Raw genomic sequence first — 25,264 nt, forward strand, 5'->3', positions numbered from 1 at the left:
TGGGCTAGGCAAAAATTTACAAGGAATTAAAGAACCTCCGACAATAATAGACAATAGCGACAGAGTGGGCCTAGGCTATAAGATGGCAGAGTGGGAAGTCAAAAGGAGGCCATCAAGAAAGACACCAAGACTGATGTTTATCCCACATTTATATGAAACCTTCAGACCTGGAGGATTCATGAACCCAGATGCAAAGAAAAGTGTGGAAGATGATTTTGCCCAGTTAGCCATTAATGCTTTTGAAGATGAAGTGAGGGTTAATCAAGATGAGTGGGTTCGCCTTTGTCCACCAGATTATGAGCTAAACAATTAGAGTGCCATCAAAATACCTTTGACTTTTGATTTTGACACAATGTAATTGTAACATCTCAATAGCTTTTGCCCAAGGCTATGGGGTGATCTTTTTTTGTTTGGGCCATTCATCATTTATTATTTTTAATAAAAATATAAATGATGCATTTTCATTCATTTCTTCTTATGCCTTCATTATTTTTATCTTTCCAAGCACATCTTGCCAACATATCCCATTTCATTCAATTTCAGGTCTTTAAATGAATATGAAGATAATCATGATAACAATCAAGAGGTTAGCTTTGAGAATTCGATTAATACTGATGAACTTGACAATGAAGAGAATTCTGAAAAATATGTTATGCCTCCAGACCTAATGAGGATGATTGAGCAAGAAAATAAGCCAATTGAGCCTCATCAAGAGGTAGTAGACTTAGTGAATCTGGGTGACGAAGAAAATAAGAAAGAGGTCAGAATAGGTACTTCACTTTCGTCGGGAGATAGGCAACGATTGGTAGACCTACTTCGAGAATTTGTAGATATATTGGCTTGGTCTTACCAAGATATGTCAGGACTGAGCACATAGATAGTAGAGCACAGATTGCCCCTAAAGCCAGAATGTAAGTCAGTTCAACAGAAACTGAGACGGATGAAGCTCGAAATGCTACTAAAGATTAAAGAGGAGGTGAAAAAATAATTCGATGCAGGTTTTCTACAAGTGGCTAAGTATCCAGAATGGGTAGCCAATGTAGTCCCAGTTCCTAAAAAAAGATGGAAAAGTACGAATGTGTGTGGACTATCGGGACTTGAATAAGGCTAGCCCAAAGGATAACTTTTCTTTGTCTCATATTGACACACTAGTAGATAACATGGCTAAGCATTTGATTTTCTCTTTTATGGATGGTTTCTCGGGGTATAATCAGATAAAGATGGCTGCAGATGATATGGAGAAGACTACTTTCGTGACCATGTGGGGAATTTTCTACTACAAAGTCATGCCTTTTAGGTTAAAAAATACTGGGGCAACATATCAAAGGGTCATGATAACACTCTTCCATGACATGATGCACAAAGAGATTGAAGTGTATGTAGATGATATGATTACAAAGTCTTGTGGGGATGAAGATCATGTCACCAGCCTCAGAAAATTATTTGAAAGGTTGAAAAAATTTCAGCTAAAATTAAACCCAGCCAAGTGCACCTTTGGGGTAAAGTCAGGGAAGTTGCTAGGCTTCATAGTCAGTGAAAGAGAAATTGAAGTTTATCCCGATAAGATACGGGCCATCCAAAATTTATCACCTCCTAGCACACCAAAAGAAGTTTGAGGTTTTCTGGAGAGATTGAACTACATTTCTCGGTTCATCTCTCGACTTACCTACAAATGTGATCCCATATTTAAGCTTCTCCGTAAAGATAATCCTAGAAAATGGAATGAACAATGTCAAGAAGTGTTTGATAAAATTAAGCAATATTTATCAAACCCTCCAGTATTGGTGCCATCTGTTCCAGGGAAACCTTTAATCTTATACTTAACTGTATGTGAAAATTCGATGGGATGTGTGCTGGGGCAGCAAGACGAGGCTAGTCGAAAGGAGAGAGCTATTTACTATTTGAGTAAAAAGTTCACGGAGTATGAATCCAAGTATTCTTCATTGGAAAAAATGTGTTGTGCATTAGCGTGGACCGCCAAAAGACTCAGATAGTACATGCTCTACCATACTACGTGGCTCATAGCGAAACTGGATCTCATTAAGTATATCTTCGAGAAGCCTTCTTTGTTTGAGAGAATCGCTAGATGGCAAGTAATGCTCTCAGAATATGATATTATATACGTGAGCCAAAAAACAATAAAATGGGGCGCTATAACAAAATTTCTTACAGATCGTGCTACTGAAAAGTATGAGCCGATGAAGCTAAAATTTTCTAATGAAGACTTGATGACTATTTCCCACCTGGAAGAAAGGGAACATGGAGAAAAATATTGGAGAATGTACTTTGATGGAGCTGCCAATGCCTTGGGACATGAAATTGGGGCAATTTTGATTTCTCTAGAAGAACAGTACTACCCTGTAACAGCGAGGTTAAATTTTAATTGCACAAATAACATCGCTGAGTATGAGGCATGTGTCATGGGCCTACAAGCTGCTATAGATAGAAGAGTGAAAATACTAAAAGTGTTTGGAGACTCAGCTCTAGTCATATATCAGTTGAAAAGAGAATAGGAGACGAAAGACTCAAAACTCGTTCCATATCATAAGTATATTCTAGAGTTGACGAAACAATTTGAAGATGTCCAGTTTGATCACTTACCTCGGGAAGAGAATGTGATTGCTGATGCATTGGCTACTCTGGCTGCAATGATTCGAATTAATGATGACACCGACATTCAGCCCATCAAGTTAGATGTTAAGGATATACCAGCGTATTGTTTTAATGTAGAGGGGGAAAAAGATGGAAAATCTTGGTATTATGACATCTTACAGTATGTCAAGGATCAGCAATATCCAGTTCATGCAACAAAAAATGATAAAAGGGTCATCTGAAGATTGGTTATGAGCTTTTTTCTGGATGGGGATATCCTTTACAAAAGAAGCAAGGATCAAGTACTATTGAGGTATGTAAATGAGACTGAAGCGAAAAAAATCATTGAAGAGGTGCATGATGGAATATGTGGGGCACATACTAGTGGACATATGATGGCAAGACAGATTATGAGAGCAGGATATTACTGGTTGATGATGGAGAATGATTGCATTGACTATGCTCGTAAATGCCATAAATGTCAGATATATGTTGATAAGATTCATGCTCCGTCGTTTGCTTTACATGTTATGGCACCATCATGGCCATTTTCAATGTGGGGCATGGATGTCATTGGTCTAATTACCCCAAAGGCTTCTAACAGGTACAGATTTATTTTTGTGATGATAGATTACTTCACAAAATGGGTAGAAGCAGCTTCATATGCAAACGTGACACACTCCGTGGTTTGCAAGTTCATAAAAAAAGAGATTATCTGTAGATATGAACTTTCGAAAAAAATCATTTCAGACAATGTCAAGAATCTAAATAGTAAGATGATGCAAGAAATATGTGCTCAATATAAGATCAAGCATCATAACTCGACACCATACCATCCAAAAATGAATGGGGCAGTTGAGGTAGCCAACAAGAACATAAAGATAATTTTGGAGAAGATGACCGAGATTTACAAAGATTGGCATGAGAAGTTACCATTTGCATTGCATGCATATCGAATGTCAGTTCGTACCTCTACTGGAGCAACTCTATTTTCTTTGGTTTATGGGATGAAAGCTGTATTACCAGTGGAAGTAGAAATCCCCTCTCTGAGAGTTTTAAAAGAAGTCGAGTTGGAAGAAGTTGAATGGATTCGAGAACGTTATGAGCAATTAAATTTCATAGAAGAAAAGAGATTGACTGCGTTATACCATGGTCAGCTATATCAAAGAAGAATGATGAGGGCTCATGATAAGAAGATTCAACCCCGTTGCTTTCAAGAAAGAGAGTTGGTTTTGAAAAGAATTCTCTCAATCCAGCACGATAGTAGAGGAAAATGGACTCCGAATTGAGAAAGACCGTATGTGGTGAAACGGCCTTTTTCGGGTGGAGCACTGATACTAACTGAAATGGATGGAAATGATTTACCCCATCCTATAAATTTTGATGCTGTGAAGAAATACTATGCTTGAAAAAAAATGAAAAAAATGAAAAAAAATAGAAAAAAAAAGTGAAAAAAGAGGACTCAAGGTGAAAACCCTAAAAGGGCGGTTTGAGTCATAGGGGGTTTGTCTAAGTTGAAAACCTGAAAAGGTGGCTTAGATAAGGAGAATACAGCATCGAATTTAAAAGTTCGTTGATATGAAGGCTAGCAAATTCGGAAGAGTTTCAAGTTGTTAAATACATCAGAGGGTTGGGTTTTCAGAATAGACTTTGAGAGGTGTTATCATGATTATCTGATTGTTCATTTTAGGCTTTGTCCCCATACCTATCCCTGTAATTCTTTCTTGGCCAAAGTTTGCTAACATTTGCTAATAAAGAAACATTTTATTTCATTCTTTGTGCCTTTTTCTGATGACTGTTTCCCTACCATTCATATCCCTTTCTTCTTAATACCCCATCATGGAATGAATGTGCAAATGCATTCTTACTTTTTGAGTTTGAAATAATGATTGATGAATGAATAACAACATAAAAAGATTTTTACATTACATTGAATAAATCAAGAGTGATAAAGGCAGAATCGAGATGTTCAGCTCTTGATTAGGACATTGAATTTGGGAAGAGATTTTTGTTACAGAAAGAATATGAATGGAAGAAATAATTAAGAGCTACACTGGTTCGATCTTAGAAGAACAGTGCCATTGGATCCTTGAGGAATCAAAGGGTTTGATGCTTAAGAAAAGAGCTTAAGAAACTTGAGTACCATACATTGAACAGGAATTAATTGGCCAACATTTGCATAGCATGCATTGAAATTCATATGCATTTGCATAGCATACATTACTTTCAGAAAAGTATAGTGTATAAATCCAAGAAGCAGGGGTGTTCCAAGCCCAATTCAATTTCTATCTGGTATTATTTCTATTATTTTTTTTCTTTCTTTTGTATTTTATGTATTTTATTATTTATTATTATTATTATTATGTATTAATATATATATTTATTTATTTTTTTCTGTTAATATTTATATGTATTTTATTTATATAGTTATATTTGTTATTATTATGTTATCATTATTATTATATTATTATTATCACTATCATTTTTTTTTCTGGTAAATATTTTTGGATTTATCTTATTTTATATTTTAATTATCTGTTAATTTTATTTTATTCATCCATCTGATTTTGTTTGATTATCTGATAGTATTATTATTTTTCTTTTTTTTTCTTTCTTTTTTGATGGCTAAGATTAAATGTTGAAGAATCCTACTAGGAGTGGGGATTTAATCAAAAGAGTCTAATTGGATTCAAATATTGAATCCCCGTCCAAGGAGGAATTGGGATTGATCAGGAACTCCTGATCAACCCCTATAAAAGGCACCCTCCTGGAACAGATGAAAAACACAAAAGAAAACAGTGAGCAAAGCTACTGAATTTGAGAGAAAAGAGGTGTATAGAAGAGTTTTCGAAGGCTAAAGAAGGTTGAAAAGAGTTTGGATAGCTGTAAGGATCAGAAATAATTTTTTAGAAATTTTTGGCGAAAATTTTTTTTGAAAATTTCTGGGAAATTTCCTGATTCCGGCGAAGTTTGAATTGTCCGACTACAATTTTGGCCAACCTTGAAGTTTCCGGCCACCAACCCAGTTTCCGGCGAAGAATCCCAAAAACCGGTGATCTTCCGGCCAACTTTCGGTAAAAATTTCTAGATTTCGATGACTTTTTCCATAATCCGATGAAAATTTCACCGGTGTTCTTCAGTTTTTAGAGAGAAATGAGAGGAAAAAAGAAGAAGAGAGAGAGAGAGGAGAAGGGTTCTGCCGAAAAATAGAGGGAAATACCTTTTATACCCGCTTAAAACGACGTCATTTTGGCTTTAAGTAACCAGAGGATCCGTGCGTTTTGCCGAAACCTGACTTGACCCGAGCGTCGACCCGCTTCTGACCCGCACGTGCCTGCCCCCCTCCGAGCCAAGCCGAGCTTCCCAAGCCGCCCCTCGAGCCGTTTTCTCTTCCTTGAGCCGAGCCGAGCCGAGCCACGATCCGAGCCGCTCCAAGGTTTTTTTTTGTTTTTATTTTGCATTTATTTGTTTATTTTTTTTCTATTTTTTTATTTATTAGATTAGATTTATTTAATATTTTTTATCTTTATCTTATTTTTATTTTTGTTTTACTTTTCTTTATTCTTTTTTTCCTTCTTTATTTACTTTTACTTTTATTTTGTTTTATATTCTTTAAATAAAAATCAAAAAATATTTTTGAGGAAAAGTTGAAAGTATCAATTTTCCTTAGAAATAAATTTCCAAAAAATATTTTTGGGAAAAAGTTGAAAGTATCAATTTTTCTTAAAAATAAATTTTCAAAAAAAAAGATTTTTGAGGAAAAGTTGAAAGTATCAATTTTCCTTAAAAATAAATTTTCAAAAAAAAAGATTTTTGAGGAAAAGTTGAAAGTATCAATTTTCCTTGGAAATCAAAGTTTCAAAAAAAAAATATTTTTGAGGAAAAGTTGAAAGTATCAATTTTCCTTAAAAATAAATTTCAAAAAAAATATTTTTGAGGAAAAGTTGAAAGTATCAATTTTCCCTACACAAGAACAATCATCATCTCCTTCCTTTCTATTTTGATTTTGATTTTGATTTTGATTTTTATTTTTCTTTAATTAATCCGACGACGGAGCCTCTACAAGTGAAACAGTAGTTTTTCTTGCATACTCTTGAGGTGAGGGAATTTTCTCAATTTTCTGCTAAAAGTATTATAGTCAATTGAGAAAAATTTCCAATAATTAATTACTTGGTAAAATTTTAAAGCTCATTGAATAACACAAATTTCAACTGGTACCATCTTTTGATGAGCGTTGTGAGGGTATTATAACCTTCCTCACACGTAATCGAACTCCCGAACCCTGTTTTGGTTAGCAGACCCGAACCTATTCTTTTAGGGGCCTTTAAACTTAGATGTTCCCTGAAAAGACAGATTCCTTAGGTGGCCAATCACACCTAGATAAAAAAGATTGGTGGCGACTCCCTAAAAGTCAATGTCTAACGATAGATCCTCGGATCTAGACGCTATGACACCTAGGAACAAGGGAAATGATTAATCGATTACAAATCTAAAATTTAAACTCAGATTTAGTGGATGTCACCTTATCCATTGAATTAGAGTTTTTTTTTGCTAGTAATTCTTCAACTAAGTTAGTGCCACTTGATTTGTAAATAAAAATAGCTCATTGCATAGGTATGATAATATATATATATATATATATATATAGAGAGAGAGAGAGAAGATTAATTTATATAGTGTAAAATTAAAAAAGTTTTAGACATTTTTTAATTATTGATTTTAATATATCCAAGAGATGAGAGAGATAAGAGAAAAAAAATAAAAAAAAAAGTGATTTAATTTCGTCCTTTAGATATATTAAAATCAATAATTAAAAATTATATAAAATTTTTTTAATTTTACACTTTGTAAGTTGATTAATTTTTACAAAAATGACATGAATGTATCAAGAGTGCAACTTAGGAAAGTTTTTTTTCCTAAAAATATGGTATCTAATAAATTATGCAACCATATAAAATCATCATATTTGGTAGGTTTTAGTAATTTTGTATGGTAATGCGGTGATGATTTCGCTATAATTTCTTGATAAGCATTATACTATAATTTGGTAAGAAATTTTTAAATAGAATGGGTAAAAATTTATGCATAAAAAAATAGTCATTAATTAGTTATAATTCTCAACAATCTATAAATAAAATTTGTTGGCAAATTTGTCTCCGTTTGTTTATGTTAGGAGTGAAAAAAAATTTGAAAAATTAAAAATTAATTTAAAATCGTAGTGTTTGATTTAATTCAAATTATTTTTTTTCTTATTTAGTTCTTATTAAGTTAGGATATTTTGATTCGATTCAGATCGGTTGTTTTCTTATCCAGTTCTTATTAAGTTTAGATATTAAATATATATATATATATATATATATATTAAGTTCAGATCATATTTTAGATCGAAAAAAAAAAAAAAAAAAAACTTAACTGAATTAAATTATATATTTTTATTAGCTTTTATATAATTTAAATTTTTATAAAATAAAAATAATTATTTTATGCCTAAATCTATTAAAATATATTAAAAATCATATTAAAATAATATATAAAAATTTAAAAATAAAATTTAAAAATCTATGTACCTAACTGAACCAGTGTAATTTGATTCGGATCGGTTCTTATAGAAGTTTGGTTTGAATTCAAATTGAATTTTAAAAATTCATAATTTTATGTATTATCCAAAAAAATCGAATCAAATTTGATCTGATCTAAATAATTATCACTCTTAGTTTATGTATCAGTTCTTGGAAGATTATTATATTAATAAAAGAATATCTATTTAAAATTTAAAAATCTTAAGATATCATGGTTTTTAATAATATACATGATTTATTGATAGAATGATATATGACATCGTGACATGGTCAAATGAATTTGAGTTGGACTATTCAACCAAAGCTAACTGGCATGTTGCTTAACAACAGTTATCTTTCGGTTAGATAAAGGCTTTCATGGGTATAAATTGAAACAAAAGTTTATTTAGATACAATCAAGAGTATAAAGATTTACTTAAAAAAAAGGTATAAATGTACATGGGCTTTTTTAATATTTTAGTCATCTGTTTATCAACTCTTCAACTAAGTTTTTTTTTTTCTTATACAAAGTTCATAGGGAAATATTTATAAATGCTGAGATTTGAACTAAGTCTTAGTTTAAGAATAAGAGAAACATTTATAAATGTTAAGATTTGAACTCAAATTGAATGAGTATCATTTCTTAAGAGTAGTTATATAAACCAACTATGTTAGTTTTTAGTTCAATGGTTCTATCGATTTTTTTCTTTTTTTGGCTAGTAATTCTTCGACGAAGTTGGTGCCACTTGATTTCTAGATAAAAGTAACTCATTGCATAGGTATGATCATATATATATATAAGGGATCTACTTACAAAGTATAAAATTAAAAAAAAAATTTACACATTTTTTTAATTATTTTTCTTAACAGCCTCTTGAATCCTGGAGCTATCTTATTGTTAAAAAACAACAACAAATCATATGGGACACCTTGTTCTATGCAGTAGTATGAACAATCTAACTTGCCTGCAATAAAAAAATCTTCAAGAAAAACATCATCTCCAATGACTACATTTTCAACTTGATTTGTACTAGACTTGCTTGGTGGATAAATACTAAATATCCAGAACTAAACCTCTCGTCGTTGAACTTTGTATCCAGCATCCAGGATATATCCATCCCTCCACGTAAAAAGCAATGTCCGAAGAATGCTGTATGGTGTCCCCCCCAGAAGGAGTTTTGAAAATCAACGTAGATGGTTTGGCAATTGGTAAGCCTAGTCCAGCATACATAGGAGGCGTTATCCATGGCTAGAAAGGGAGAGTATTAGTAATGTTTTCTAAGAATGTTGGTGTCAAAGATTCGAACTTAACGGAATTGCTGGCAGTGATAGAAGCACTCACTATTGTGGCCAATGCCATAGACTAGCTTCTGGATATCATAATCGAAAGCGACTCCAAAATCGTTATAATTTAGCTTAACAAAGTCAGTGAATGCCCTTGGAGGTATAATGATTTACTGAATAAGTTGTTTAACCTTTTTGTTAGGATTAAGAACATTATTTTTATTCATGTTTTTTAAGAAGCTAATTATTTTGTAGATTTTTTAGTTAAGACAGGAGTGCATAAATCTTATGATTTTGAAGCCTAGTTATAATGGCCCCTCATTATTATGACTAAAAACATTTATTTTATTTTTCAAAAAAAAAAAAAAGAGAGATGACTAAAATATTGAAAAAATTGATTTGATCTCATCCCTTAGATATATTAAAATCAATGATTAAAAAATGTGTAAAACTTTTTTAATTTTACACTAAATAAATTGATTAATTTTTACAAGAGTGACATGGGCGTATCAAGAGTGCAATTTAGAAGAGATTTTTTCCTAAAAATATGGTATCTAATAAATGGGGAGGGATCAAGTTACACAAAAAAAGTTTTATACATTTTTTCTAATAATTGATTTCAATAAATTTAAGATATGAGATTAAACTATTTTTCTTCTTTTTCACTTGTTTCTCTCACATTTTGGATCTATTGAAATTAATAGTTAAAAAAAGATGTAAAACTTTTTAGTTTTATATTGGTCTAAGTTGATCCATTCGTTAACAAATTGTGCATACATATAAATCCATCATATCTGGTAGGTTTTAGTAATTTTTTATGGTAATGTGGTAATGATTTTTCTATATTTACTTGATAAGCATTATACTATAATTTGGTAAGAAATTTTTAAATTGAAAAGGTAACAATTTATGTATAAAAATCAATAGTCATTAATTAGTTATAATTCTCAACAATCTATAAAGAAGATTTCTTGCCAAATATGTCTCCATTTTGTTTAAGTATAAGCTCAATTGGAAGACTATCATATTAATAAAAAAATACCTATTTGGTTTTTGAAAATTTTGAGATGTCAGGATTTTTAATAATATGCCGTTGATGAAACGTTAGTCATATAATTTATCGATAGAATATTAAACTTTTAATTTTAATAATTGAAGTTCAAATCTTGGAAATCTCAAATATAACAAAAAAATAATATGGTAATTTATACACAATGGAATGCTTCTAATCGAGGTGCAATGAGCAAAATTAGCATCAAACTTTTTTCCATAATAAATATCAAAAGAGTTTAGTAAAACTTCATATTTTGAAAACTAAATTTTGTTATTCATCGTGCAAGGTTTAGAAAATGAAAACATATACACAACCTAGCTCCTATTTTGTAAAAAAAAAAAAAAAAAAAAGAAGAAGAAAATTGTTTATTGATAATTAGTTAAACAAAAATGTGATAAAAACAAAGAAATTCATTTAGGCAATATTTGCATAGTTTCTAAAATTGATCAAAACTTTTAACTTTCTCTTACAATATGTTTCAAAATTTAAAGCATGATAACATTTATAAGAATTAGATCATACATGTAATCATAACAGAGAATGAGCTATCATTTTTGCTTTCCACTACATGATTTATAAAAGTTTTTTTTTTCGTTTTTTAAATTGAATAATAACATTTTTTGCTTAACATGCTTTCGGTCTTCAAAATTTTAAAAAATAACAAAACAGATCATTCACAATGTTGAGGCTGGGAAAAATCTAGCAAGAGAGCTTAATATTTGTTGTTAACAGTTACATTGGCAAAAAAAAAAAAAAAACTAATTTATTAATCAAAGTTATGTATAATTTAATAATTGAATTATTTATCTCTATTAAAAAGGTTTATATTTGAACCCTTTCATTTATGGTATTTTGTTGAAGATAAACCCCTATATATACATAAATATTGTAGATTTGTAGGCCATAGTTCTCTTGAGTGATCAAAGTTAAGGTTATTAGTCTCCCTTATATTAAGACTTTCTTATCATCTTTGTTAAATTGTTTCTCTAGGATGGAATATTACATTAACATTTTCATTTCATTTAGTCCATATATATGATTAGCTCCTTCATTTTAATACCTAAATCTTTTGTCTTGTTTTGAAAAATCTCATCTCCATGTTTATATACACATAATTTCCTTGGATTTGTTCATCATTCTTCTTATTTATTTGGCTCTAAATTTATAAAATCCATAGCTTGAGAAGGTTCATATGTTTACTTCAATATCTGATGCAGGGTTTGTGGAAGGAGAAATCAAAGACTAGAAGTGAAAAAGCCACAAGGTGCATGTAAGATTTATTGCATCATTTATGCATAAATCTTCTTGTCTAATCACCAAAACTCAAATTTTATTGATTTAACTACTTTTCAGATCTAAATTATACAAACACTAAAAGCTTTAGTTTCACATTGTTAAAGGTAATCAAACAACTCGAATCCTTACATCAACACCATCAATCTAATTTCCTATCAATTTGAGATTATTTACTTTTTTCAAGTAAATTCTAACAATTTTTTTTAACTAAAAATAATATGTTTTAAATATCTTTTAAGGTTTAAATCTCAGTGTATGTAATCCCTTCTTTTATTTTTAAAATATATTATAGATTTTATACAAAAAAATAAAACAATAACGATTATCTTATAGATTTTAGAGTCTAAATATTTTAGAAATTGCACACATAAATTTTACTTAAATACCATAGTTTTTGCCATATATATATAGTATCCTCAAGCCATTGATCTTCATTTTGTTTTACCTATGCATTTCAAAGCATCATCTTTAATAGATAACTGTTATTATCTTATCTATTTAAATTGTAAAGGAATGTATAAGGACAAGATCTAATTAAAAAACAACAAAATTATAGCTTCATTTATAACTTAAAATGAAAACATGGAATGTAATGTGATATTTATATATATGTAACTATCTTCGTCAACTCTTATGGCAGTAAAATGACAAAGAATACCTTTAATGTTGGTTCTGCTGAAAAGACAAAGACCAAGAACAAGGTTATTTTTGTATTTTTGTGATGGGTGCCACAGCCACTGGAAAGTCTAAGCTTTCCATTGATCTTGCAACTCATTTCAATGGCGAAGTCATCAATTCAGATAAGATTCAAGTTTATAAAGGGCTTGACATCATTACCAACAAAGTGACAGTGGAAGAGTCTCGTGCTGTGCCACATCACTTGCTAAGAATGGTGGATGATCCCGAAGCAGATTTCACTGTTGACGACTTTTGTCACCATGCATTGGCAGCCATTGATGCCATTTTGAAGAATGGCAAAGTCCCAATCATCGCCGGCGGATCGAATTCCTACTTGGAGAAGCTTGTGGAGGATCAAAAAATTAACTTCCGAGAACATTTTGATTGTTGCTTTATTTGGGTGGATGCCTCTTTAACTGTTTTGTACGAACGGGTAGGGAAACGAGTTGACGAGATGGTGAGAGCCGGTCTTGTTGAAGAAGTTCGTGAAATGTTCGGTCCTGGGGCTGATTATACCAGGGGAATCAGAAGGGCTATCGGGGCTCCTGAGATGGCGACTTACTACATAATTGAGAAGGACATGAATGTCGATGAGGACACCAAAAGCAGCATCCTCGCTAGGGCTATCAAGGAAATGAAAATCAATACTCGGAAGCTGATAGATTCTCAGCTTCAGAAGATTCATCGGCTAAAGGACGAGCTTGAATGGAACCTCCATAGAATTGATGCAACGTCCGTGCATGAAAACTGTGGGAAAGAAGCTGAAGTTGCATGGGAGCGGGACGTGCTAAACAAAAGTATGGAAATAGTGGAGAAGTTTCTAAAATATTAATGTACTTCGTTTGAATAAGGAGATGTGTTCTTTTTTCCTCCAATGTTATCTTTTAAATTCAATGAACTATGTCCTGTGGGTCTTTGCCAATAATTTTTTTTTATCTCATCAAATTTTGCCTCAAATGTGAATTAATAGCTTTAAAATATTATAATAATGTTTATGTTTCTCTAAAATATAAGGTAATTTTCTTCTATTTTCCAATGAATTAACTTTGTTAGATTCCATAGGTCTTTAGCTGAAAAAAAAAAATTAAGTTAATTGGCCTAAACAACTAACAACTACCATCCATTAAATTTTTGGTACAATTAGATTGAGGGTAAGAAATTTTTAGGTTTTGTCCAATAAATTTTATCTATGACTTAATTTAAGTAGATTTAGTTATGTGAGGTTCAATGAATTTATAAAAAATTATTTTCTCACAATTTCTAAATATATTCGAACTCAGGTAATCAAAAGAGGAACGATCATTAAATTTGTTTTCCTATTTTGTAAATGAACTGTCAATTTTTTAATTCTCTGTTTTTTTCATAAAAAAAAAAAAAAAAAATCTCCTCCTAAGTAATTTATATGTATGATTCAAATGGTTTTATGATGACAAACATATTGAGTATATAGTTTGTGGAGTTTTTAAATTTAATTATCGGGGAATAAGATGATAAATTTATTTTTGTATTTAGAAATGAAGAAAAGGGTCCGATAAACTTCTTTTTTTTTTCTTAATTAATCAATTTTATTTCAAAACAATCTTCATATATGCACTTACAAATTTAATTGGTGCATGTTGAATCATGATGATTCATATTTTCTTGATTGGTTATTTCACAATGTTTCATTTGGCTCCAAATCTTGGAAATTAAGAAATAAAGAAAAACAAGTCTTGCAAATTAAGGCAATTGATAAATGCATGGTATGTACATGCATACACATTCATGCCTTAATGACAATTAATTCATGCTTATTTTTAAAACTTTTACTATTATATGCACACATACTTAATATGTTAATATTTATTACAAAATCTAATATCCCATCCATTTTTTTTATGTTCAAGTGCAAATTAAAGAAAATATGGCAACTAATTAATTATACATTACATATTTGTTTAATAACATTTTGTATTAATGATGATTACAAATTTGGAAAATAATTTAGTGCTAGCATTAATGTATATATAAAAAATGGTCTTGAATTATGATTCTCAATAAATTTTAATAAGATTTCTTGACTAATTTGTTTAATTTATTTAGGTATGAGTTTAATTGGATCATTATGAGAATGGAGACAAAATATATGACCAACTGAAAATTTGTTAAAATGTCCAGGCTCGAATGTTATACCTTATCTTTCAAAATAGGATCCAAAAGATATAAAATTCAAATCATGATAGTTGTAATTATTTTTCAATTTTCGAACAATGACATCTTTTGTAAAAGAGAAAAATAGGATGCACGCAATCTTACTTTCGAAATCAAGTTGCTTTAAGCAAAGTTAGCATAAAATTTTAATTTCATATATACCATTAGGGTTGAGTTAGACTTCACTTTTCAGTAATATGCCAATTTATATACCAACGCCTTTTGTTTCAAGTGTTAAGGAGTTCGATTTTTCTAAATTAAGATCTTGATTTTGAGTTTTATGAATAGAAAAAATAAGTTTAAGAGAGCTTGCTCCCTTATGAGATCTAATCTGACTCGAATCTAGATTAGTTGGAATCCAAAGCAACTACCAAACACCAAAAAGTCTCAGACAAAAAACAAAATCAATTTATATATAGCTTAGATTTTTTAAAATAAAGTTTAATATTCCATATTATTATTATTATTATAGGTACCAAGGGTGAATTGGGATGGATTTTTTTTTTTTTTAAATATGGTATCCCAATATGTTTCGTATGAGGTATGTCCATCGCAAATAAAATTCAAATATTTGAAAGGTTTTCTAAATTTTTTATGATATGGTAGTGATTTTGATAAATTATTTTTGAAAAGTATTATTCTTGAATTATTCATCAAATATTTTATCTGATTACCGGCCTATTCTAATAATCTATACGTAAAATAAAAGAACAATAATATGGTTTTGACCTCCTAATGCGATTATGAAGTCAGGTCGGCAATGCAAAAGAAGTGGTACATAAATGCTCCGAAGTTTACCAATAAACTTCAACCTCAAAAACAGATGCTGCTGTAGCTGTATTTTCTTTTATGCCTATTTCCACCTTTATCTTGGCTGTAGTAGCGTGTTGATTAGGAATAACTTTGCTAGAAATGACATTTGTTACCAAAAGGTAATTTGAAATGGACCCCAAATTATTCTCCATGAAGGTAACGCTCAGCATAATGAATGAAACAGATAATGTTTGTTGCACCAGACAAAATTACATAACACCTAAATTATCTCAATTAGTGAAAAATCAATGGTGTAAATCTTACGCTTAGCTGGAAGGTGAAGTGTCAGTAGGCCTATTTATGTACTGATTCCAGTCATTAAACATCACAGTCTAATCATAAACCACAATTATGGAGATTAAAGTTCCAGAGGTTTCAATTGGCGCCAGTGGCGTAACCATGCCAGTGATTGGCATGGGCACAGCAACCTATCCGCCAGCGGATGCAGAAACCATAAAATCAGCCATTCTTGAGGCAATCAGGGCTGGCTATCGCCATTTCGATACAGCTTTCGTATATGGGTCAGAGCAACCACTTGGAGAAGCAATTGCCGAGGCCTTGAACATTGGCCTCATCAAGTCCCGAGATGAACTCTTTATCACTTCCAAGCTATGGTGCACCTTTGCTGAACAAGACTTGGTCATTCCAGCGATCAAAATGAGTCTCAAGTAACAGTTTACCCTTGCAAACTCAAAATTGAAGATCACCCCTTTTCTGTTCACTCTTTATATGTTTGTGTTTTGTAGGAATCTTCAGCTAGAATATCTTGATCTTTATCTAATACACTGGCCACTGAAGTTCAGCAAAGAGGTGAGTCGGTTTCCAGTCCCAAAAGAAGAAGTATTTCTCCTTGATTTCAAGTCAGTTTGGAGTGCCATGGAAGAGTGTCAACTTCTCGGGCTCACGAAAGCCATTGGTGTCTCTAACTTCTCCTCCAAAAGGCTTGAGGAAATCCTTTCCTTTGCCAAAATCCCACCAGCCGTGAACCAGGTAAGCATGCTGTAATCTCTTCCTTCTATTTTTGCTTTTTGGTTATAGAAAGTAGATTTTTGAAAAATCAATTATTAGCAAGGTAATGTAATGGCATATTACTACGAGTGTGGAAGTTGCAACAAATAACCTCCATGGCATTGTGGCCGAAAATGAAGGAATTGAATGTATCTGGTGTTGGAATCATCTAGAAAAAGGGTTTTAGCTAAATCCCCGACCCTGTAAAGAAACAGTGGAGAAAGAAATAAAGCAAAGCAGTCTGTTGGCCGGAGAGGCTTCTTTCTAGCCCCCTATTGCTCGGAACTTTAATTAGATGGTTGTGGTTCTCAAATAAAGAAACACGACTTATGTCTAGACAAGACAGAATCAGTTAGTGATATCAGCAGCTATAATTACCAGGAAGAACGATTTAGATAATGTACTTGTTTGCCTTGTTTAAAGGTGGAGATGAACCCACTTTGCCAGCAGAAGGAGCTGAAGGAATTCTGCGAGGCCAAGGGCGTTCATGTTTCTGCCCATTCCCCTCTGGGCTCAAATGGCACAATATGGGGAGATAACAGGATTCTCGACTGTGATGCTTTGAAAGAGATTGCAGAGTCTATAGGGAAAACAACTGCCCAGGTTGCCTTTTCCTTTGCCTTTTTAATCATTGGAAAAACCATTTTAATTTTCATGCATCTTCCAGCAGGAGTTGTACTAGTATTTTTGTTATTGACATATCTACACATAGCAGATTGCTTTAAGATGGGCGTACGAGCAACGGGCAAGTGTGATAACAAAGAGCTTCAACAAGGACAGAATGAAGGAGAACCTTGAAATATTGGACTGGTCATTGAGTATGGAAGACTTGGACAAGATCAATGGCCTTCCTCGGCGCAAAGGCGGCGCCCGTAGTCCAATTTTTGAGCTCAGTAAAGAGCTTGAAGCAGAGCTATGAGATAAACATATCCAAAAGATGTGTAAAGGTCATATATTAAATATTTTCATGCTTAAAATTTATATCTGCTATGCATGCTAAGGGTTTAGTTCCTTTTTGAAAGTTTTTGCCAAGGTGTTATTCGCATCAATATTATATATATAAATGTAGAAATGGCATTTGAATGCATCCTATATGTCAATATTTATATAGTCAACATAATAAAATCATTGGTAAAAGAAAAGCAGATTTCTGCATCATCAAGTAAAGGGACTAGAAAGACCTTTTTTCCTGTTAAAGAGGTATAAAAGTATCAGCATTCTACAGTCTGTCTCATGGTTACATACAACCCAAATATTAATCAACATATGATGCCTAAAAGTTATCCGATGCCTATGCCACTCACATGCCGGATCTCACAAATCTCTCCTTGGGCATAATCAAAGCGTGCCTCATTTGCTAGCTGACAATTAAGGTTCCTCTTCCAAGCTAATTTCTAACAAAAAATCATAGACTTTTTCTATGACAGAATTGATGGAAATGGCAAGGACAATTAAACCTGCTACTCGCACTTGATAGAACTGTATATGTGATGGACAAAGAGTAGCGACGCACGGAAACCCACTGTCCCAAGCATGAGGAAGAATCCATAGCTGATGCAGGCCATATAAACAAAGAAGAATGAGGTCTGCATAAAACCAGACTTATCTGATCGTGCATAGAAATAATACAGGCAGTAGGCATAGATAAAGAGACCAGTTGATCCACCACAGAGGAAAGAGCTGTAACAAAATAAGGACTCAGATCAGTAAAATGAAACAATACAACACTTAAATGTCATTCAAATCCACAGCCTCAACTAAATTTAAACTGAATGAGAAAAAAGTTGAAATCAAACAGGTTAAACAACCCAAAAATTATCAGGTAAAGAACAAAGGAACCAACCCCAAGTTACCATAAGTCTATTACCAAAATCCATGTGAATTTTTAGTAAATTGATGATCTAAAAACAAGTGAAGTTACACTTTTAATCTAGCAGACGTATATATCAACTAACCTTTAGATAAACCAGTGGCATAAAAAACTGTAATAGAATTAAGGGGTTTACTTCTCTTCATGCTTTTTATACATTCCTAATTAAACACAAGCTGATAAATTCTCAGGGAATTGCTAACCAGCATTCAATTTTCCTTTATAGAAAATATATACTAACCAAATATAGCCAACTTGTTTCGACAATTCTTAATTACATATAATATTTATCAAAAGGCATGAGAATTTACTTGTCAGTTGTCCAGAACCACAAACCAGTACAGCAGCAGGGGAAGGTGAGTTATAGTATGAAATTCCAAATTTAATATATTTCAAAGGTGCAAGGTAAAAAGCAATGTCGAGATGAAGACAGAATTAGAGATTTTCTGTACCTCCACCACCATTCATGATCTTCAGCAGCAAGTTGGAAATACGTCAAAGCCACAGTTATAAAAGCAGTGACAATCAGAAGGATGATGAAGACAATAAACAAGATGCTGTATATGGTATAGATCCTGTGGCCCCAGACACTGGCAAATATGTAGTAAAGCTCTATGTATATAGCACTAAATGGAAGAAATCCAGCCATTGCCATCTGAGGAATGGCACTCCTGTACCAAGGAAGTGGAGGAATCTCTTGAGGATACTCTGTGGTGCGGCAAGGAGCTTGGAACTCAGCCTTGCTATTTTTGCCAGCAATACCACCCAGAACAAGCAATGGAGATGTCACTAGTGTCCATATGAGGACTATTACTACAATAGTTCCAAAAGGCAGTGCGGCAGTTGCACTATATGCAATAGCAACCTTGTTAAGGGAGCAGAATGTAAGAAACAAGGGTCCACAGAAAAGGCAGCCAGTCAATAACAGATTCCTAACCCGTCAATCCGAGAAATCATATAAATAAATTAGTCCATTTAGAAGCCAGCCTTTTAGAAGCATCACATTAACATTTCATGCTAGCAGCAGACAAGATCCATCAATACATACCCAGTTATTTCCTTCGAACTGACAGTAGAAAGAAGTTGCTGTGTAACCTGCAATTCCTGACGTGAGTGCATATATGACCACCATGGCAGTAAACAGAGCTCCTCGGTTGTATGGATAAAAGACACCGACCAACGCAAGCCTAAAAATGAAAACCGTTCTGATAAACATAAAAAGGTTCAAAAGAAGTTAGAGAGAGGAACATCAATAATTGACATAGAGATCACAATATAATGACTATAGTTTCACCAAAACTGAAAGAAACATAAATAAATAATAAGTTTGATCCTTACAAAGTGAACAACTGTGTTCCAGATCCAAGAGCAGCAGCAAGCAAAGATTTGTACTTTGGGAACCGGAATACATCTCCATGAATATACTTCCATCCAGTCTCTTCTTGGTCATCAGCGGATTCTTCATCTTGACCATACCTTTCATAACAAACCAAACATTTATAGCAACCACCAACAAAAATGGAAGAAGTAAAAATATGAGAAAAATAGACAAATAGATTTAATAGATCTCACTTAGTGAAATCATTCTTCAAGACCCGCATGAGGATTGTTGCAGGAAACCGGTCAAAAGGAGAACTGTCACACAAGAGTTGATAATCGAAAACCGATGAATCTCCAAATGATGTGGCAAAGAAGACGACATGGAGTACTTCTCCATCCTCTTCTCGAAAGGAGTATTGGTTTCCTTCCATTTCACAGTATACATAAACTCATCATCATCATCCTTATCCTCAGTCAAATCCACGATCGAATGAAGATCCATACTTGCACTAATCTCAATAATGCGATCCTTGTTATAAAGAACGTCGAACTGTATGTTTGTAAAGGAAATACTGGTACTCGCTGGGATCAGCTTTTCCTTCCTTATAAACTTTGCCAATAAAACCCCATATAAGCAGATCATCGTAGTACATTTGGAAATAATAATCCTTGTCAACCGCCTTTCGGAAAATGGCAACCTCATCTTTCGAAAGCTTCTTCTTACAAACAACAGCAGAATCTTTTTCCTCTCTAAAATTCAGTTTATAAGGACCACTCACGAGTCTATCTCCATTCAACACCTCACCTAATGCTTCTTTTTTCTCCTTTACATGATCTAAATTCCATGCAAAAATCATCACATTGTTCTTGTAGACACCTTATTTCGTCTCGGGTGATCCTCGAATCTCAAGTTAGTTAGAATTGAGCTTTAGGCTTAGCCCATTCGGTTTTGGATTTGAGTTCTGGACTTGCTTGGACTTTAGACCCAAAATACTTGTAATTGTCTGCCTCACTTGAGGAGAGATCATTATTGGAGGATAAAGTTGTTGGGCTCAAAATTGAAATTAAGGGAGATAAAGGATGAAATTTCTTTGGATCGGATAACGTTTTAATCTTGAATTTCATGGAGGCTGGATGCTTATTTAAGCAATAGCAATTACATTGCAAAGGAGGGGCGAAAAACAGATTACAGGAGTCACAAAGAAAAATTCCCCTCATCCCGCTGCCATCTTTGCTTGAGCACACCCCAAAGTCCATCAGCCAACTTGCTAGAACCACGAACTATCTTTACCTTCACCACCACTTTTGCCACAAAAACCCAACGAGTGTACTACCAAACCAGCAACAATTCCAGAATTCAAGAAGCACAAACACACAAACACATTGCCATTCCTAAACCCAACAGCAATCGACAAGCCAGGACACTATCGACATAGACAGTTACCTCATTCATCCATCATCATCCTATTCTTGCTGCAAAAACTTGGGTACCAGGAATACTGCTCGCACTCCACTAGCATAGCCACCCATATTTAATTGCTACAGTCATAGCCTTATCCTGCAAACACAAGCAAATTGGTAGGCAATTCCGACAAAGAAGGCTGCATTCTCAAACTGCAGTCCGCCACCTAATCACTACCCTATTGCTAAACTAAAAATTATCCATAGCTTCCACCAAATTCACCTTCTCCTAACCCACAAATCCAATGAATTCACCGACATCCAGTACAGCCACCCACTGTTAAAGTTTAACCACCTGAGCCATCTCCATTTCCGGTCGCCACTGGACAGCCAAACTCAGAGTCACACAAGTAATCCAAAAAAAGGGAAACAGAGGAGAGACTTTCTCCCTAATATTCCCAATCAAGGTCGATCTAGCTTGTTTTGGAGCTTTAAAATTGGAGAGGCGGCAACCAAGGAAAATGTGAACAACATACCCAGAGGCAGCGGCATTAGACCAGTAGAGAGGAAGGCAGACTGCGATTTTGATTTCGGATCTACACCAATTCCGGGATTTTTTGGAAATTCCAGCTAGAATACGTGAAAGAGAATGCCAAGGCTAGTTCGGCGGAAGGTTTCAAAGCAAACTGGTAATTGGATGATGGCCGGCGAGCGGCCGTCAACGGATGTCAGCGACGGCTCCAGTGATGGCGGCGTGGGGCGACACTGGCACCAGAATCTGGAAACCTTTGGGACTTTGCAGCTGTGTATTTAAAAACTAAAGTTTTTAGAAAAGGGGCAGAAACTGGAAATTAGATGGTGGCAGCAGATCTTTGTGCTTTTATAGTTGCATGAAACAACGCCGTTTGGTTTGCTAAAAATTCAATTGACCTGCGTGTTTTTGTTAACCCAGCCTGTGTTCCATTGCCACCCGAGCCGTTAGCCCACGTATTCAAGTGGAGCTTGGGCCACAAGCCGAACAGTGTCTTGTGTGTGAAGTCGAGTCATGATTTTGAGTCGAGCCGTGATTTATTTTGATATTTATTTTATTATTTTGTTTATTATTTATATATTACTTTTTGAGTGAATTCAAAAAATAAAAAATAAAATGATAAAATCTCAAAAAAATTTATTTTATGAAAAAGTTAAAATTATTAATTTTTAAAATAAAAATTTTAAAAAAGTATTTTTGAGAAAAAGTTAAAAGTATCAATTTTTTTTTAAAATAAAGATTCTAAAAAAAATTTTTTGAGAAAAAAATTGATAATACTAATTTTTCTTAAAAAATAAAATTTTCAAAAAAAATATTTTTGAAAAAAAGTTGAAAGTATCAATTTTTTTAAAAAATAAAAATTAAAAAAATATATTTTAAGAAAAAATTGATAGTATCAATTTTTCTTAAAGGATAAAAATTTCAAAAAAGTATTTTTGAGAAAAAGTTAAAAGTATCAATTTTTCTTGAAAATAAAAATTTTTAAAGAAAAATATTTTAAGAAAAAATTGAAAGTATCAATTTTTCTTGTATAAAGGCATGAATTTTTTTTAAAGAAAAATGAAACAAAGCAATAAAAGAGATTCCCATAAAAGGTGAAAGCATTATTCCTTTTTCTTTTTTTTAAATTTTTTTATGTTAAACAATCTAACGATAGAGTCACCGCAAGAGAAACAGTAGTTTTTTTATACATTCATGAGGTTAAGAAATTTTCTTATTTTTTTACCAAAAGTATTAGAGTTAATTAAGAATAGTTTCCAATAATTAATTATTTGGTAAAATTTTTAAGGCTTAATAGATAACAAAAAATTGAGCTGGTACCATCTTTCGATAGGCATTGTGAGGATGCTATAACTTTTCTCACACGTAACTGTGCTCTCAGACTTAGTTTTATTTTTGCAGATATTGAATCTACCTTTTTAAATATACCTAAATCAAACTTAGGATTTCTCTTTTAAAAGAAACAGTTTCAATTACGTGGCCAATCGCACCTAAAAAAAAGATTGGTGGTGATTCCAAAATCAATTTCTAGCGATAGGTCCACAGACCTAGACGTTATGACAATTTGACGACTCCACTGAGGACATGCTAAAAGTCGGGCTAGTAAATAAATATGTGTTATCCAAAAGCCTAATAATATTAAATTTTTTGTGAAGATTTTTTTTTGGATTCATTCTATTTATTTGTTTGCTAATTATGTTATTCATATGTATGTACATGACATGAGCTCTATTCCCAAATTTCGTCCTTCTAGGAGAGAATAAAGTACCTATGCTTTCGTGAAGTTTTAATACCTCTACAGTGGCTAGCAAAAAAACTTTAACTCAAATTGAATGCTTTCCACTTGTAGCCTATGATGGGTGAGAATAAAAGTGCCTCACTAGTCTATAATGGATAAAAATGTGATGAACAATTTGAGAACCTTTAGATTATTAACCTTAAACCACATATAGTGACCATAGGGAACCTAGCCTATAGTTAGAGCCTTACCTTTTCCTTTGTAGAAAAATCCAACGATTAGGTTACATTTTTGCCATGATTTTTCTAGTGTAGACATTAACTATCGTATATGTCAAGTTGCATGAATTGTCATGATAAAATGCATGTTAGTTGAATTTTTTTCTTTCATCTACTTTTCTTTCATTTAAAGTAAGATAACATTAGACTGCATATTTTTTATCTCACATGCATTAACGTGAAATCTTGGTGGTTGCATATTAAGATTATTTTTATAATCCTTCCTTCATTACATGAGCATGTAGTAATACAAGCATCTAATTTATGGTAATTAAAGGTTCAAGGATAGCTCAACCATCGAAGATTTTTGTCCAACCTACCCATCACCCATACAATACTCAATCACAAACAAAGCAAATGGAATAGGAGCAAAATAGTCGTATGGATAAATTCAAGAAAGCTCAAGAAAAGATAAAAAGAGAGTTAGCAATGGTGATGGAAATGCTAAAGAAATTAGATAAAGGTTAAATAGTATAAAAAAAACCCTCAATTCAAATGAAAAATAGGATATTGTAGACCCTCTATACTCTTTGAGGTTTGGCTTAAATCAAGGCTAATCTCTTCCAAATACACAAGCCTCATGGATGCCATTTTCTGGGGCATATCCTAAAATGCCATTTCATAGTTACACTAACCTTACCCTTAAGGCAAAAGTGTATGATCCAATTGAGGTACCTGATTTTGATGATCTTAAAGAGAAAGAAAGATTGAAGATGAAAACTTCTAAGGTGATGGAAGATCTGAGCATGTAACAAATGAACCTTTTAGAAAAGAGAGTGTGAGTTATCAAAAGAATGAATTATTTTGGCTCTGTAGATGCAGCTAAACTATACTTAGTTTCAAATGTGGTCATTTCACCAAAATTTAAAGCCTCAGAATTTGAAAAATACGATAGGATAAAATGCTCGATAACTTATGTTACCATGTATTGTCGTAAAATAGCTACCCATACTTATGATGAGAAACTACTGATGCATGTGTTTTAAGATAGTCTCACTGGCTCAGTTACGAAGTGGTATATCTAGTTAGACCAAACCTATATCCATTCCTAAAATGATTTGGCAAAGGCATTCATTGCCCAATACCGACACATTATAAACTTAGCTCCAGATCATCTATCTTTACAAAGTATAAAAAAGAAATCTTCTGAAAGCTTTAAAGAGTATGCATAAAGGTGGAGAGATATAGCTGCTCAAGTTCAACCATCTCTTACTAAAAAAAAAAAAAAGGTTATTTTATTTATGAGCACTTTAAAGCCTTCATATTATAAAAAAAATGATTGAAAATGCCATCAAGAATGTTGTTGATATGGTGATCTCTGAAAAAATGTTAGAAAATACCATTAAAAGTGGTAAGCTTGAAGAAAGTAAAACCTCTAGTACAAAAAGGGTGGGATGTCTAGAAGAAAAGAAAGTGAAGTTCAAGTTGTAGGTTTTGAAGGACAGTAATTTAGAAGTTATGCCCCATATCCACAGCTAGTATATCATGCCTATTATCCAGCCATTAATCATATTGCACCAATTTCTTACCATCTTGTTCCACAACCAGTCTTTCGACTAACTTTTTAAACACCCATATATAGGCCCAATCTTATTAGTACACCAGCTTCAATGCCTAATAACTAAGCAAATGGTTTGAGAAGGTCTCAAAAC

General features: G+C 32.7%; 2 protein-coding genes and 1 pseudogene across 3 annotated transcripts; 2 read left to right on the forward strand and 1 right to left on the reverse strand.

The window, feature by feature from the left end:
- The first annotated feature begins 1,220 nt into the window (after window positions 1-1,220).
- LOC149518682 (adenylate isopentenyltransferase 5, chloroplastic-like) lies at window positions 1,221-13,294 on the forward strand. Its single transcript, XM_089760367.1, has 12 exons — window positions 1,221-1,297; window positions 2,224-2,281; window positions 2,731-2,773; window positions 3,619-3,690; window positions 7,099-7,180; window positions 8,417-8,482; window positions 9,021-9,092; window positions 9,185-9,307; window positions 9,477-9,553; window positions 9,637-9,661; window positions 11,706-11,758; window positions 12,468-13,294. Exons 1-12 carry the CDS (start codon window positions 1,221-1,223, stop codon window positions 13,292-13,294), a joined length of 1,575 nt encoding a protein of 524 aa, XP_089616493.1.
- A 2,488-nt stretch (window positions 13,295-15,782) lies between these two features.
- Window positions 15,783-17,615, forward strand: LOC111282964 (D-galacturonate reductase-like). Its single transcript, XM_089760600.1, has 4 exons — window positions 15,783-16,133; window positions 16,212-16,455; window positions 16,897-17,076; window positions 17,189-17,615. Exons 1-4 carry the CDS (start codon window positions 15,817-15,819, stop codon window positions 17,390-17,392), a joined length of 945 nt encoding a protein of 314 aa, XP_089616726.1. The 5' UTR covers window positions 15,783-15,816; the 3' UTR covers window positions 17,393-17,615.
- A 111-nt stretch (window positions 17,616-17,726) lies between these two features.
- On the reverse strand, window positions 17,727-22,179 carry LOC111281899 (transmembrane 9 superfamily member 2-like; annotated as a pseudogene). Its single transcript, XR_016342090.1, has 5 exons — window positions 19,916-22,179; window positions 19,682-19,819; window positions 19,394-19,548; window positions 18,796-19,282; window positions 17,727-18,153 (listed from the first exon to the last, which is right to left on the reverse strand). The product of XR_016342090.1 is annotated as a transmembrane 9 superfamily member 2-like (transcript).
- Window positions 22,180-25,264: the final 3,085 nt, after the last annotated feature.

Source organism: Durio zibethinus, chromosome 5, assembly GCF_047325235.1.
Source record: "Durio zibethinus cultivar Kanyao isolate XHJ-2024 chromosome 5, ASM4732523v1, whole genome shotgun sequence".
Taxonomy (NCBI): Eukaryota; Viridiplantae; Streptophyta; class Magnoliopsida; order Malvales; family Malvaceae; genus Durio; species Durio zibethinus.